This window comes from Tupaia chinensis, unplaced genomic scaffold (assembly GCF_000334495.1).
Source record: "Tupaia chinensis unplaced genomic scaffold, TupChi_1.0 Scaffold000436_1, whole genome shotgun sequence".
NCBI classification, from domain to species: Eukaryota; Metazoa; Chordata; class Mammalia; order Scandentia; family Tupaiidae; genus Tupaia; species Tupaia belangeri.
In genome coordinates this window covers 1,286,718-1,302,072 of record NW_006159941.1, presented here as the reverse complement: position 1 = coordinate 1,302,072, position 15,355 = coordinate 1,286,718, and the positions used below count along the sequence as shown (strand labels likewise).

Below are 15,355 nucleotides of genomic sequence, written 5' to 3'. Positions count from 1 at the left end.
ATTTTCTTGCTTTCTCATATTTCTTGTTACCCTGCAGTGATTTCTGGTCATCTGTGTGTTTCTTCCTGAACCTCGAAGTTAAATATGAGTGTTCAGAGGTGTACAGAAGGAGGTGATCTGCAATCTCTCTTCAGTTTCATTTTTCACTCTTTGTGTGTCAGATTCAGTGAGAATTTTTTTTAAGGTTTTTGCTATAGGGCGCATGCGCTTGCCAGAAAGACAGAGAGAGACAGAGAGACAAAAAGTGAGAAATCACCCCCTGGGGGGACGACCATGCTACAATCCGTTCTCCTCCATTTTCTTCTCGGGATCTTGGGCATGCACGCACATGTGCCCGGCGTGAGTTTAAGCCACCAGGTCCGTGACTCGAACCGCAGTCGACTACATGGGAGTCCGGTGACATAGCCATTTCACCAACTGCTTGTCCCTATATTCAGTGGGAATTGAGGAATATTCTGACCCTAATTGTATTCAGATGTTTGGATACTGTTCACTTGACCTATCTAGATACTCAGTGGGTGGAGGCTGAGCAGCCAAGGAATGAAGTTATAGGAAAAGGGATAAGAATAAGAGAAGAGGAAAGAAGGAAAAGAAAAGAAAGAAAAAAAAATACAATAAATTTTTTTTATATTTTAATTTTAAAAAGCAAAAAATGAAAACTGTGGCATGCATGCGTGCCACGTGGAAACACTATTTCACAGCTCAAGCTCAGTATCCATCTCAGGACAGGCCTAGGTTTGTGCCTTTCCTAAATGGGAGGGGGACAGGCACAAATTAGCACAATATAGGAGGGGCTTGAGAGCCTAGAGAATACTTTACCTTAAAAACAAATTAAAAAGATAAAATTAGAAGACACAGAGAGACAGAGAGACAGAGAGTCAGAAAGATGGAGAGAAGGATACAGAGGTAGCCTACACACTAGAAATGAATCTGGAGGGAGAAGTCTCAGCAGAACATCTTAATTTGTAGTCTCTGAAAGCAATATTTCACAGCTCAAGTTCAGTAGCCATCTCAGCCTTGATTCAATCTTTCTAATCCTTCTCACCGACTTTGTTTCTGTATGCTCATTCCAAGACGGTTTACACACGTACGCCCATTGCTTCAATGACAAGTTCAGTGTCAATGACTTTCTAATCTGTATCTCTAAATAAGTTCTCTTCCTGTGAGATAACCAATGTTCATGGTTTTAAAATTTTTGTGTCTTTCTAGAGGTATTTTCTGCATACAAAAGTAAAACACTTACATAGGCCCCTCCCTCACTCCCCACATTAGTTCCAAATTATCTCAAAAACCCTAGCACTAATGAAGCTGGTACTTGGGCTTTCACAACCAGTAATTCAAATATTGAACTTTTCCCCCCACCAAAACAAAGTATTCCTTTTGGAAGAATTATTTATTTGGGGTTGGCAGGTTGCGTGGTGGTTGAGCATGGCCGACTGTGAGTCCTGGACCTGGTGGCTTACTTTCTCACTTTCCCTTTCTCTCTGTGGTCAAATTGAAAAATAATAAAATTATTCTTTTCTTTTTAAGTTTAATTTCATTTATTCATTAAGTTTGGCTAGAGAAGGACAGAATGAGGCCAAGAAAGTGAGAAACAAGCTGCCAGGTCCGGGACTCAAACTGTGGTTGACCATGTGGGAGTCCAGTGCCCTAACTACCATGCCATCTACTGGCCCCCCTCCCCCAAAATTGAGTAATTCTTAAAAGAAAAGGCACCAGCAGTTGGCATAATGGCTATGTCACTGGAATCCCATGTAGTTGACCATGGCTCGAGTCTCAGACCCGGTGGCTTAAACTCACAACAGGCGTGCGTGTGTGTGTGCCCAAGATCCCAAGAGGAATGGAGGAGAAGGGATTGTGGCATGGCCATCCCCCCTGGTGTGGTGATTCCTTGCTTTCTGTCTGTCTCTCTCTCTTTATGGCGAGCGCACACACCCTATAGCAAAAACCTCTCAACAAAACAAAACAAAACAAAACATTAAATTTTGTTTAAAAAGAATTTTATTATTATTATTATAATTTGCTATAGGGCATGTGTGCTCACCAGAGAGGGAGGGAGGGAGGGAGAGAGACAGAGAGAAAACAAGCCTCCAGGTCCAGGACTAGAACCATGGTGGGCCATGTGGGTGTTCAGTGCCTTAACTACCATGCCACCTGCTGGCCCCAAAACAAAGTATTCTTACAAGGACATTCCAAAATAAAATGGTGAGACTGAGGTGAATTTTCCTTCTTTAACATTGCCTAGAAATTGCTTCTAGTCTCAACCTGATCTGTTGCTATGATAAAGTGAGATTTGCAATGAAGGGGACATTGGTAACAGTGTTGGCATCATTAAGAACATCTGCACTCGCATCTTCTCATTTTCTCCAGGACTCTAGCTTTTCTGCTACTAGTACTTACCTGACTTTTTCTTGAAGTGACAATCTGGAGAGGTAAAAATATTCCCAAACAACTTTAAAAAAAAAAACTCAAAGTCTCAAAGAAACAGACAGAAAAGATGAATGTTGCAGAGTTGGCCTAGTCATTGTGAGCTATTGCAGAGAACTCAGGTTGATTATGTGTTACACATAGGGACAGCAAGGAAAATAATGAAAACATGATGTTGGTCCAGACCCTTCCTGTAATCCTCTTCTGGGAACAGATCTCATCTACCCCGCAGTGGTAGGCATGAGACCGAAGACAGGCCAAATACTAGGGACCTCAAAAGTTTGTTGAAAAATGGAGTTAAAGTGTGGGTTTATTTTGGTGCAATTTTTCTTTTAGAAATTTATGCAATTTTTTCATAATATACATTTTCCATTGATTTTTGGAAGCCCCTTTGTACAGTACCTCCTTTCCTTCATGCGCATATCCATTCTGGTCTAAGGAATGGGTATGCGCCAATATAAACCAGAGTCCTTTCCCTAAGGGCTTTTCTACCGAATCTGGAAGAACCAGCTCCCTCTGTTTATGAACTGGCTGGAATATGAGCTCCTCGTTTTCGTTCACAGTCTACCTCCACCCCATCCTTCCTGGGTTGGTTACATGTGCCAGTCGACTTCCCTTATGTTTAAGCTAGTTGAAAATATGTTTCCATCACCTGCAACCAACATATCCTACTTATTTAGCTCTAGTTCCATATAGCTAAGTGCTTACTACTATCTTCCTCTGAATGTTTCCTGGTACTTCGACTTCCTATCTGTAGTACAATGATTCTTTCCTCCCTTCCTACAGTCTCTCATCCTAGTTATCACCAAGTACTCAGTTGCCCAAGCCAGAAACCTATAGCTCTCCTAGACTTCTCCCTTTCCACCTGCTCTTCATCTCTTAAGATCTAATAGCACTCTACATGGTATTTCTCTTCTTAAATATTTCTCCTGTTATCCCCTATTCTACTACCTTTGATACTACTTAGAAAGTAAAAGCAAATCTCAGAACCCTTACCCTATCTACTGCTTGTGTTGAACCCCTGTCCCTTTCTGATCAAAATTTTGTCCCAGATAATTAGTTCACAGCGGTCACAATGGAGGCTGGTCAGTAAGATAACAATGTAAGATAGCATGGCAAGAACATTAAACACAATAATCAGGTCCTCTTCTGTGAAGGGATCTACCGTGGAGGCACAAAGAAGGTTTACTCAGGTGGTTGCAAAACAGAAGTTAAAGGCAGAGAAGGGAGACACAATGACAAGGGGACTATAAAACTCGAATAAACCGAAAACGAGTAAGCAGAAGTTATGAATTCCGAAACCGCTGTGTCATGAAACTGGCTGGAGTGCTAGGCACAGGGGGTAAAATTGCCACAACGTAAGGGACACGTTTCTTTTGAGATGACAACAAAATACTAGAACTGCCTTAGAAACTGACCTGCAGTCCAGTCCTAAATCAGATATACTCTAACATGTATGAAGCATGATTGGATAACACAGTAGCACCCTTCTCTGAAGTTTCACTTTCCGTGGTTTCAGTTAACCACAGTGAATGGACACTTAAATTGCTTCCACCTCTTGGCTATTGTGAATATCACTGCTGTGAACATGGGTGTACAAATATTTGTTCAAGTTCCTGCTTTTTTGGGGGGGGGATATATGTAGAAATGGAATTGCTGTCTTGGCTATTGTGAATATCACTGCTGTGAACATGGGTGTACAAATATTTGTTCAAGTTCCTGCTTTTTTTTGGGGGGGGGGATATATGTAGAAATAGAATTGCTGGATCAATGGTATTTTTTAATAAGAATTTTTTATTGACATCTGTTACAATGCGATTTTTTAGTGTATGAATACAACATGTAATGGTTCCATCGGGGTAATTAGTACATTCATCTCATCCACTTACATAACAGTATGTCATTTTTTGAGGGAGCACCATCCTGTTTTCTATAGCAGCTACACCATTTTACCTTCCCGCCAGTAATGCACAGGGCTTCAGTTTCTTCAAATCCTCAATACTTTTTTTTTTTAAATAGCTGTCCTAATGCATAATAAAAGTGGTCTCTCAGTAGTTTTGATTTGTATTTCTCTAATTATTAGTGATGCTGAGCATCTTTTCATGTGCTCACTGGCCATCTGTGTATCTTCTTTGGAAAAATGTCAATTCAAGTTCTTTGCCCATTTTTTAATTGAGTTGTTTTTCTTGTCCAGTTTACAGTTTATTTTGTAATAAACAGCAGTTTTGGGAATACACTAGGTTTCCAAGTCATGAGAATAAGGGCCCTAGAATAGGATCAAAATATTAGGAACCTTGGGAAAAGCATCAGGAGGTGAGGATTTTAACAAACATTTAAAAAAATGTAATTCTTATTGTCAGGGAAAAGCAAAGAGCATACTCTTGGGATTCTGCACTTATATTAGTATTGTCGTTTGGCAGCTTTGTGTATTAAGTAAGCACTGGTGGCAACCGTGTAAACCTAACTACTATTAAGAAAACCACTTAAATAGAGAATGTCCTGTCTTACAATCTTCTAATTTAAGAACCAACTTTTGGTATATAATACATAAGCTTTATAAAGTAAATCTAAACTTGGGAAATATGTTGTTGCATTAATGAATTGTAGAAATAATTATGCATCATATAAATACTCTTAATTGGGAATTTAACATTTTTCAATGACTAAAAATGGATCTGCATGAATCACTTGTGGGATACCTATCAGAGGGTGCATGTGCTTGCCAGAGGGACAGAGAGAAAACCGAGAGAAGGCATACACAATGGTGTGTGTTCATGCCACACTCTTTTTTCCTCCTCTACTTCTCCATCCTCTTAGGACCTTGGGAAGCTCTCAGGACCATGCAGAAGCTCCTGGTCGTTTTTTTTAAAGAATGATTTTATTTAACGTTATTTATTTAAATAATTTGACTAGAGAAGGACAGAGTGAGAGAGAAAGTGAGAAAGCAATCCAGCAAACCTCCAGGCCCAAGACTTGAACTGTAGTCAGCCATGTGGGAGTCCAGTGCCCTTAACCACCATGCCAACTGCTGGCCCCCACTGCCCCCAGTGATTTTTTTAAGCTGCTAGGGCTGGAACTCAAACTGGTTGGCTGTGTGGGATCAGTCTCCCTTAACCACTAGTCTATGGGGCCAGTCTCATATATTTCTGTTATTTTTAAAGTAACCATTTTATTTAAGCCATTGACAACTGATAAAAATGGTTAGATTCTGAATTTTTTGGTAAAATGTTATAAAACCAAGATTTGATAAATAACCTGTATTATAAAAGTATAATTTAGTTAGCATATTTGTAGAATAAATAGGACAATGAAGTATTATCTATGGTTATTTTTAATGTTCTACATTCTATAATTCTCTATAAATAATCCACTTGGAAACATACCACCTTCTAACAGCAAAACAGAACAGAACTTTTATTAATCTGAAACTAAAGATGAGCTCTCCATTTCTTGTTAGGATCTGTGTTGCTATCTGTGGAAAGAAAATTAGAGTAAAAAGTTAACAACTTAAGTAAATGCACTGGATTTTCAGTTATCTTGTAGCATGAAATGCACTGATTCTTAAAATAATATTGTTGCTCAATGTAAAGTTGGTATATTTATATATATATGTATATATATGTGTGTGTGTGCATATAATATATATATGACATTGTTGAGGTTTCTACACAAAATTTAAGTTCTGAACTTATATAAAGATTGATCTATACAATTAATTTGACAAATGAATCTAACCCTAGTTAATAACTTAAAAATGAACTGTTTTAACATTTTGAGTTTATTACCTTTACTACTAAAAAGCTTTTGGCAGGGGCCAGCCCATGCCATGGTGGTATGGTGGTTGGATCCCATGTGGCTGACTATATGCGTGGAATCCCAGACCTGACAGCTTGCAAAATATGCTGGGTACGTATGTGAGTACCCAAAATCCCAAAAAGAGGGAGAAATGGAGAAGTGATTGGGGCATGGCCATTTCTCACCAGGGGGGTGCTTTCTTTCTTTTTCTCTGTCTTTCCTTGGTGTGTGCATGTGCCCTTTGGCAAAATAAAAACAAAACAAAACAAAACAAAACAAAACAAAACAAAACAAAACAAAACAAAACCCAACCAATCTGTGGCTGTTTCTAAATCTTAAATAAAATTCTTCAAAGTCTTGGGGGTTGGGAGAGAGTTGCTTCCTTCCTACTAAATACCTGTGATTGTCATTTTGGTGAGTGAGGATCAGGACTGTAAGTAAAATTCTGACTCCTGTGGGAGTTTCTGGCTCCAACGTGTGGTCAACTGGCCATGTGCTACTAACTTTCCCAGTTGCCTGTCTCTCCAACTTAAAATGATACTCAAGCGAGAACTCTGTTGGGTATATTATTTTTTCCTAAAAGGAAACTAGTCTATCTGTAAAAATATTTCAAATGCTGGTAATGAGATAATTACAATGTGTAAGTATACTTACATATTTTCCCTTCTTTTTCTAGTTTTCTCAAATGAAGCAAGAGATTATTTTCTGCCACTTTATGTAAATGCTCAGGAGTATTCTAAAAGAAAAACAAAGATGAAAGCAAAACATTTTATTTTTGTAGTTTTTTTGCTATAGGGTATGTGTGCTCACCGGAGACAGAGAAAGACAGAGATAGAGGGGGAAAGTGAGAAACCACTCCCCAGGGTCTCTTCTCCTCTTGGGATTTTGGTTACACATACATGCATGCATGCACATGCTCCTCACATGAGTTTCCAGCCACCGAGTCTGAGACTCGAACCGTGGTTGGCCATCTGGGAGTCCAGCACCTTAGTCACCATGCTACCTGCTGGCCTTGCAAAGCTCAATTTTTAAAGCTGGCTCTCAAGGCTTTCTATGATCTGATCAAACCTCCTTTCTTGCCTCATTTGCTGGGACTCCCCTTCTGTCCATCCATGTATACAATTTGTGCTCTAGTCATACATGGTATTTCTGTGGGTTTTCAAATACACCATTTTTTAAATTACTCCTAATATTTGAATGCATCTTTTCCTTCCTCTAGAATAACTTTTCTCTTCTCCTCTGGCTTAGAAAATGTTTCATCCTTCAAGGTCCAATTCAGTGAGTAAGTTTGTGAAGGTTTCTCAGATAAGCCTCATAACCCTACATCTTCAGTAGGTCAGGCTGATTTCTCTTTCTTTTGTGCCTGACATGTTGCATACATGTCTTAGGGGAAGCCTGGTTCAGAAAAATCACGAGATTTAAGAATATGACATCTGTTGTGTGCCCTTAGGAAAGTTACTTAACTCAAACTTTTTGAGTCTTGGTTTTTCTATCTATTAAATTAGAACAGCAACTTTACATGGTAAAAATTTGAAGTACTGGGCCAACAGGGTGGTGTAGTGGTTAAGGCACTGGACACTATATGGGACTCTGCAGTTCGAGTCTCTAACATGGTGGCTTGAAGAACACACCAGACATGTGGGTGTCCAAAATCCTGAGAGGAGAATGCAGAGGGAGAGACTGCGGTGTGGGTAATTCCTCACTTTCTCTGTTTGTTTCCCTCCCTGGTAACATACCCTATAGTAAAAATAATTAAAAAATAAACAAACAAAAAATCTCCCCAAAATTTGAGGTACAGAAAACACTTAGTAGTATTTAGAGGGAACTTCAAAAAGTTTGAGGAAACATGGAATTAAAGTATGGGTTTACATTGGTGCAGAACTTTTTTGAAATCCATAGTTTTTTCATAATACACGTTCCTATGAACTTTTTGAAGATTCCTAGTATGACAAGTATCTGTTAAACATGTTTGTCTTCACTAAACCATGAATCCCTTGAGGGCAGTGATCTGTAGTCATCTTTGAATCTCTGTACCTAGTCCAGTGTGTGGCACATAAAAGGCATTTGACAAATGTTTGTTGAATGAATAAAGCACTCTATAATAGTTAAGGCCAGGGGCCAGCAGATGGTGTAGTGGTTAGGGTGCTGGACTCCCATATGGCCAACTGTGGTTTGAGTCTCAGACCTGGTGGATTGCTTTCTCACTTTACCTCTCTCTCTCTCTGTATGTCCCTCTCTGGTGAATTAAAAAAAAATAACAATAAAAACATAAACATTCTTTTAAAAAAAGTTAGTGCCATTCTATATGAAATAGGAGCTTCACATATACACACAGTGAACACGATTCTGAATATACACTGACTACAGCTCTGAATGCAGAATGAGTATTTTTTCAAAAGAATTTTACTTACTATTATTTTTATTATTACTATTTAATTTGCTATAGAGCACATGTGCTCACCAGAGACAGAAAGACAGAGTTGAGAAAGCAAGTTGCCTGGTGTCGGTCTGGCACTTGGACAGCAGTCATGCATGTAGGAGTCCAACGCCTTAACTGCCATGCCACCTGCTGGCCCCAGAATCAGCATTTTTTTAAAGGTTGGGAAGTTACTTTATGACTGATCTGTGAAGATTTCATAGAGTTCTGCTATTTGTACATAGGTTAGGGGAAAAAACATCAACATACCAATGTATAGAGTCGCTATAATCTACTATTAAGAGAAAACAAACTGTTTCATGTCTGAAATATTTATATTACATTTTTATCTTTAGATGTTTTCACGATTCATTCTTCCTGTTTTAAAAAAGCGCACTGAGTATGAATTAACCAGCTCTCGATAACTGAGGCCTGTGGAACATGAAGTCCTCTACTAACTGTAACTGGCCCTGGTTGCCTCTCCAAATTCATCTTACAATCTCATGTATCTTTTTATTTTTTAAGGTTTTGGCCATAGGGCACAAGTGCTTGCCAGAGACAATAAGAAACAAAGTGAGAAATTACTTCCCGGGGGGAGGGCCACGACAAAATGCCTTCTCCTCTGTTCTCCTCTTAGGATTTTGGGCACGCATGCACACGTGACCAGTATTGAGTTTCAAGCCACCAGGTCCAAGACTTGAACCTCAGTTGGCCATGTGGAAGTTTAGCAATGTAACCACTATGCTAACTGCTGGCTCCCACTAAGGCCAGTTTTAATGTCAAGTGATCTAGAAAGCTGAAACTGCTAGCCTTAAATTTAGACAAGTGGTGTTACTTATAAAATCAACAGACGTAGACCAACCACATAGCACAGGGGGAGTTAAGTGCAGCATACAGGGAGCCAGATCCCACATGGCTGACTGCAGTTTGAATCCCAGCCATGCTGGGAACGCATGCATATATGTGCCCCTGACAGGATGGAGAAACATAGGAAAGAGGATTGTGGCATGACCACACCCCATTGGGGAGGTGCTTTCTCTCTCTCTGGTGAGCATAAGTTCTTTCTGGAAAAAAAAAGAAAAATGAAGAGACTTGTTCTGATCTGGAAGATGGTAAGTTCAACATATCTGTAGTCTATTAAATAGATCAGTCTAAAAAATTTATGGCTAAGGTAAATGAAAATTACCTTGTAAATAACTCTGACAAGTTCCATGGCTGTAAACGATTTTTCAGTGTTCTCCTGAAATACTGTGAGAATCTGCTGTTCTCGGATATTTCTGTGAGAAATGTACTGCAGAATTTTAGCTTCAGCATTGTGGATTACTGGGCCGTGTCCTGAATTAAAATAATTACAATAATTATTTCAACCAGATAAAAAATATTAAGTACAACCCAAGTTAATTCAGTGAAAAGCATACTAAATATACAAATTATTTGAAAAGCTATACAGGTATAAGAGATTTAAAAATTACATATAATGTAAAAAATTAGAGAATTAAATACAGTCTATATAAAATGTTATGGCATAATTAAAAATATAAAGTACATTTTAATAATAAAATATGGTTGGGACCAGCAGTTAACGTAATGGCTATGTCACTGGACTCGCATGTAGCCGACTGTGGTTCGCATCCCGGACCCGGTGGCTTAAACTCATGCCGGTTGCGTGTGTGTGCGTGCCCAAGATCCCGAGAGGAAAATGGAGGAGAAGGGATTGTGGCGTGGCCATCCCCTCTGCGGGGGGAGGGGGATTTCTTGCTTTCTATCTCTCTATCTCTCTCTGTCTTTCTGGCGAGTGCATGCACCCTATAGCAAAAACCTCTCCAAAAATATATATATATATATATATATGGCACAAAAACAACAATAATTGGTAACGCTGGGACCGGCAGATGGCATAATGGTTATATCGCTGGACTCCCATGCAGCCGACTGTGGTTTGAGTCCCAGACTCATGCCAGGTGCGTGTGTGTGTGTGTGTGTGTGTGTGTGTGTGTGTGTGCCTAAAATGCTGAGAGGAGAATGGAGGAGAAGGGATTGAGGCATGGCCATACCTCTGGGGGGTGATATCTTGCTTTCTGTCTCTGTCTCTCTGATGAGCACAAGTGGATCTCTCTGGGCCTGTTTCTTCAGCTCTCTGATGAGGACACTACCTACTTCACAGGCTTTTCATAAAGGATGACAGCTGTACAGGCCCCTACACGGTACCTGCCAGTTATGCTTTAAATATATGGTAGCTATGGCTACGGAGTATAATTTACATATAAACGACTGCTTTGCTAAAAAGCCAGTTCACTGGATTCACTAAAGCAAACACCCTGAGAACCTTTGCTAGGCAGCCTCGCAGTAGCCTGACTCGAGCGTGAGCACACTGGACATCAACCACCTTCTCTTTGAAAACAACTAACAGCTTCCATTCCTTCTGTGTCGTAACATTCATCCAAATGCCCAGCTCCACTGTGTTTCCTATTTCCTCAGCAGTAGAAACTCGAGAGAATGTAAGTGCACTCAAGACCATGAACTGACAGCTCTGTCCACTGTTGTCTGGCTGGGAGTTAAGGATGTAGAAAAATAAGTAAATGAGTCCTTTTCACTGCTGGCCTTTGTGCTGGGTCCTGTGTCTTTCTTAGCCTTTAAGATGGTGGGAAGATCCATGTGGAGAGTGGTGCAGTGATACTGGAGCTCCTAACAACAGGTTTCTTTTTCTGAAGAATGGAAGCAAATATCTCATTTATACTTGATATGGAAGCTATTAATATTTCAGTATTGTGAATTAAACTAAAGCACAGCAGTCAAATGTTACACAAGGTCATGCAGCTTAGATGTAGTCCCCAAAGGAAATGAGGTTAGCAAAAATGAAAGTAGCTTGTGGAAAAAGAATCTCCCTGTTCTAATGTAAATGTATTTCTTTTTAACAATTCTATGAACAGCTGTGTAGATATTGAAAAATAACCCTCAAATATTTTTTTAAAAAATAATTATTTTATTTAACTTTATTTTTTAATATAACCATGGGGGCTGGCGAGAGAGAGAGAGGGGGAGAGAGAGAGAGAGAGAGAGAGGGAGGGAGGGAGGGAGAGAGGGAAGGAGGGAATGAGAAAGTAAGCCGTCAGATCTGGAACTCAAACCACAGTCAGCCACGTGGTAGTCCAGCGCTCTTAACCACCATGCCACCTGCCAGTCCCAACACTCATATCTTTATTAAAGTTATTTAATCAACTCTTGTATGGCTAGATAAGACTTGGGTGTAATTTAAAGAAGCACTTTATAAGTATCTCTTTAAGGTCAATAGACACAAAGAATACACATTGAGGGATAAACCCAAGTGAACCTTTCTCATCATTTGATAGAAGTGATTTGCTAGGTTTAAAAAATTACCTACCTGGGTATATAATATTTGCTTTGATTTTCAGGAGCTCTTTTAGGGACTTCATATAATCATAGAGGTCTTCAAATACAGTTGTTCCTTCCCCAAGAATGCAATCTCCAGAAAAGAGAGCATTTTCCTCTTCTAACAGTAGGGCCATATGATCGTCAGTGTGTCCTGGGGTGTATATAACCCTGGTTGAAAAAGAAATAGTAACAATTGTAAACTCTTAGACCGAGAAGAATTTTTGAGAGTGAACTAAATTTTTTAAAAAATATTTAATTAATTAATTAATTAATTTTTTTGGAGAGGTTTTCCCTATAGGGCGCGTGCACTTGCCAGAAAGAGGGAGACAGAGAGACAGAAAGCGAGAAATCACCCCTCAGGGGGGATGGCCATGCTGCAATCCCTTCTCCTCCATTCTCCTCTTGGGATATTGGGCACGCACACACATGCACCTGGCGTGAGTTTAAGCCACCGGGTCCAGGATGTGAACCGCGGTCGACTACATGGGAGTCCAGTGACATAGCCATTACGCTAACTGCTGGTTCCCATTCATTTATTTTTAGTTTGAACAGAGAGAGACACAGAGAGAGAAAGAGAGAAAGTGAGAAAAGTGAGCCACCAGGTCTAGGACTTGAACTGTGGTCAGCCGTGTGTGAGTGTCCAGCACCCTAACCACCACGCCACCCGCCGCTGGTCCCAAGAATGAACTAAATTTACACTGCAGCATTCTCCAAAGCCTAAGGACTTGGGCAGCAGGAACCTAGAAGAGGAGAGTGATGTAAGAGGTGGCTAAAATAAGGATGAACTATAAGTCTGTTTAAGGGAAAAGACTGGCAATTTAATTTTCAAAGAGGGTAAGCCACAGGCACAGATGGAGGCAGTGAAAATATACTGAAAAAGAAAGATCACATGAATATATGCAGATTCCCAAGTCGTCTTTCTATACTGAGCTCTCATAATGTTGGTAACGAGGCCTTTACCCTACTTGAAGATTAGGAGACTTTTTAAAGTTATTAAGACACAGATGTTGCAAGTATCCCAACTAACCAGCTCATCTAGATTACCCTACAGTGAGGCTTACAGCCTACAAAAGTCCCCTTCACATTCTCCGAGCTCCCAAAACTCTGTAGCTTCCACCAGCAGCAGATATCAAAGATAGTTAGGATTACTAGGACTGAGGAAAACCTCTCACACTGAAGACAGTAAATTAAAATAAGCAAATGAACTTGGAGGCAACCAATAAGAAAGAAAATTCCTAAGACAAAACAAAACCTGCAGACTGTCATATCCTTAGTGTGATAAGAGAAGAATCTGCAGCTGTGAAACAAGAAGAAGATGGTGGGGCTGACAGGTGGCATGGTGGTTAAGGGCGCTGGACTCCCACATGGCAGGCCACGGTTCGAGTCCCAGATCTAGCTGCTTTCTTTCTCACTTACCCTCTCTCTCTCTTGCTCTCATTCTCTCCCTTTCTGGTCAAATTAAAATAAGTAAATAAAATATTATTAAATAAAAATAATTCTTAAAAAAAGAATAGGATGAAATAAAAGAAGCATTTGGAAAGAAAAATAACTTTTTAAAAATCATTTTATTTACCTTTATTTAAATTTGATCAGAGAGGGACAAGGTTGAGGGGGGGAAGAGAAAGTGAGAAAGCAAGCCACCAGGTCTGGGACTTGAACTGTGGTCGACCATGTAGGAGTCCAGGACTCTTACCACATGCCACCTGCCAGCCCCAGAGAAAAAAAAGAACATTTAAAAATTAAAAATGTAAGATCAGAAATTAAAAACTTAATAAATCAGGAGATAAAGTTGATAAAAATCTTTGAGATAGTATAGCAAATATACAGAAAGATGGAAAATAGAAGATAAAAATTTAGAGGATAACCAAAAGAGTTTTATTAAAATAACAGGAGTTCTAATAAATGAAACAGAACAAAACAGGGGAATATAATCAAGAAGCAGCTTTAAGAAACATTTCTAGAACTGAATGACACGTTTCCTGACTGAAAAGGTCTATGAACAATTGACCAAGACTCTGTTCTTTGACAAAACTTGAGTCAGGCTCCCAAGTCTTTTCTGATCATGGGGTTCGGCACTTGCTACTGCAAAATAAGGCCCCGTGGCATACTGCATATTTTAAGCTGAAGGAATTCAGAGAACTGTAAAAGCAGGGATGTCTTTCTGACCTTCTCTCATCCATTTCCCCTAAACCAGGTCATAAAACCTAGAAAGAATTCTCTGCTCTTCCTCTGAAATAGGTTGTAAGATCCTCCCTTGAGGGATGCCTTCTTTATTTTTATATGTATATTTTTTATTAATTTAATTAAATTAATTAATTTATTTTAATTTGATCAGAGAGATACACAGTGAGAGAGAGAGGAAAAGTGAGAAAGCAAGTCACCAGATCTGGGACTTGAACTGTGGTCAGCCATGCGGGAGTGTCTAGCGCCTTTAACCACCACACCACCTGCTGGTCCCAGAGAGATGCCTTCTTTATATTCAGATGATGGAAACATCCCTATCTCTAAAGACACGGGGATACTGAGAAGAATCTGAACATGCCTTGCTAAATTCCTCTTGGTTTGTTACCATTGGAGCGTACCATTTTTGAGTGATCACATTTCTCCATGATTATCTACTACTTTATCAAACTTAGCAAAAACAAAACAAGCCCTCCAAAACCCCCAAAACACAGGTTTCCCTGTTTCTTAGGTGTTCATTTCTTAACTTTTAAACAAGTTTTTCTTTTTTTCATGGATGGGGAGGAGACAGAGACAGGCAGGCACCCCCAACAGAGTGTTCATGTCACAATCTAGTCCCAGTTTCTAAGTCGCTCAGAATACAGGTACATGTGTGCCCAGTGTATTCAGGGGGGTCTTTAGACATGAACCTGGAATCTACAGGGTACTGTCTGGACCCACAGGTGTTCCATTTCTGAAGGCTCCCATGCCAAGTAAAACTTATGAAATAAATTTGTATTCATTCATTCATTCATTCATTCATTCATTTATAGTTACCAGAGAGCATGTGCACACACCAGAAAGAGACAAAGAGGAAGAAAGCACTCTCCAGTGGGGTGTGGTCATGCTGCAGTCACTTCTCCTCCATTTTCCTACTGTGTGGGGATTTGGGGGCATGCGTGCACATATGCCTGTTGTGATTTTCAAACCGCTAAGGTTGGGCTTCAAACCCTGCTTCGCTATGTGGGATTGGGCTCTCTTAACCACTAAGCTATGGGGTTGGCCCTAATTTGCATACTGTATTTCCTGTATCTGTTTTTATCAGTTTTATTTTCAGATGCAGCTGGAGTTGAGAGGGTTGAGAAAAACTTTTCTCCCCTATTT

At 39.7% G+C, this 15,355-nt stretch overlaps 1 protein-coding gene across 1 annotated transcript in view; it reads right to left on the bottom strand.

The window, feature by feature from the left end:
- Positions 1 to 5,740: 5,740 nt before the first annotated feature.
- LACTB2 (lactamase beta 2) overlaps positions 5,741 to 15,355 on the bottom strand; it is a 34,416-nt gene continuing 24,801 nt past the window's right edge. Inside the window, exons 4-7 of the mRNA XM_006155113.3 lie at positions 12,021 to 12,199; positions 9,825 to 9,973; positions 6,877 to 6,958; positions 5,741 to 5,899 (exon numbers count right to left, since the gene is read on the bottom strand). Of these exons, the coding sequence (XP_006155175.1) occupies positions 5,856 to 5,899; positions 6,877 to 6,958; positions 9,825 to 9,973; positions 12,021 to 12,199 (454 nt within the window). The 3' untranslated portion in view covers positions 5,741 to 5,855. The remainder of the gene's footprint in view (positions 5,900 to 6,876; positions 6,959 to 9,824; positions 9,974 to 12,020; positions 12,200 to 15,355) is intronic.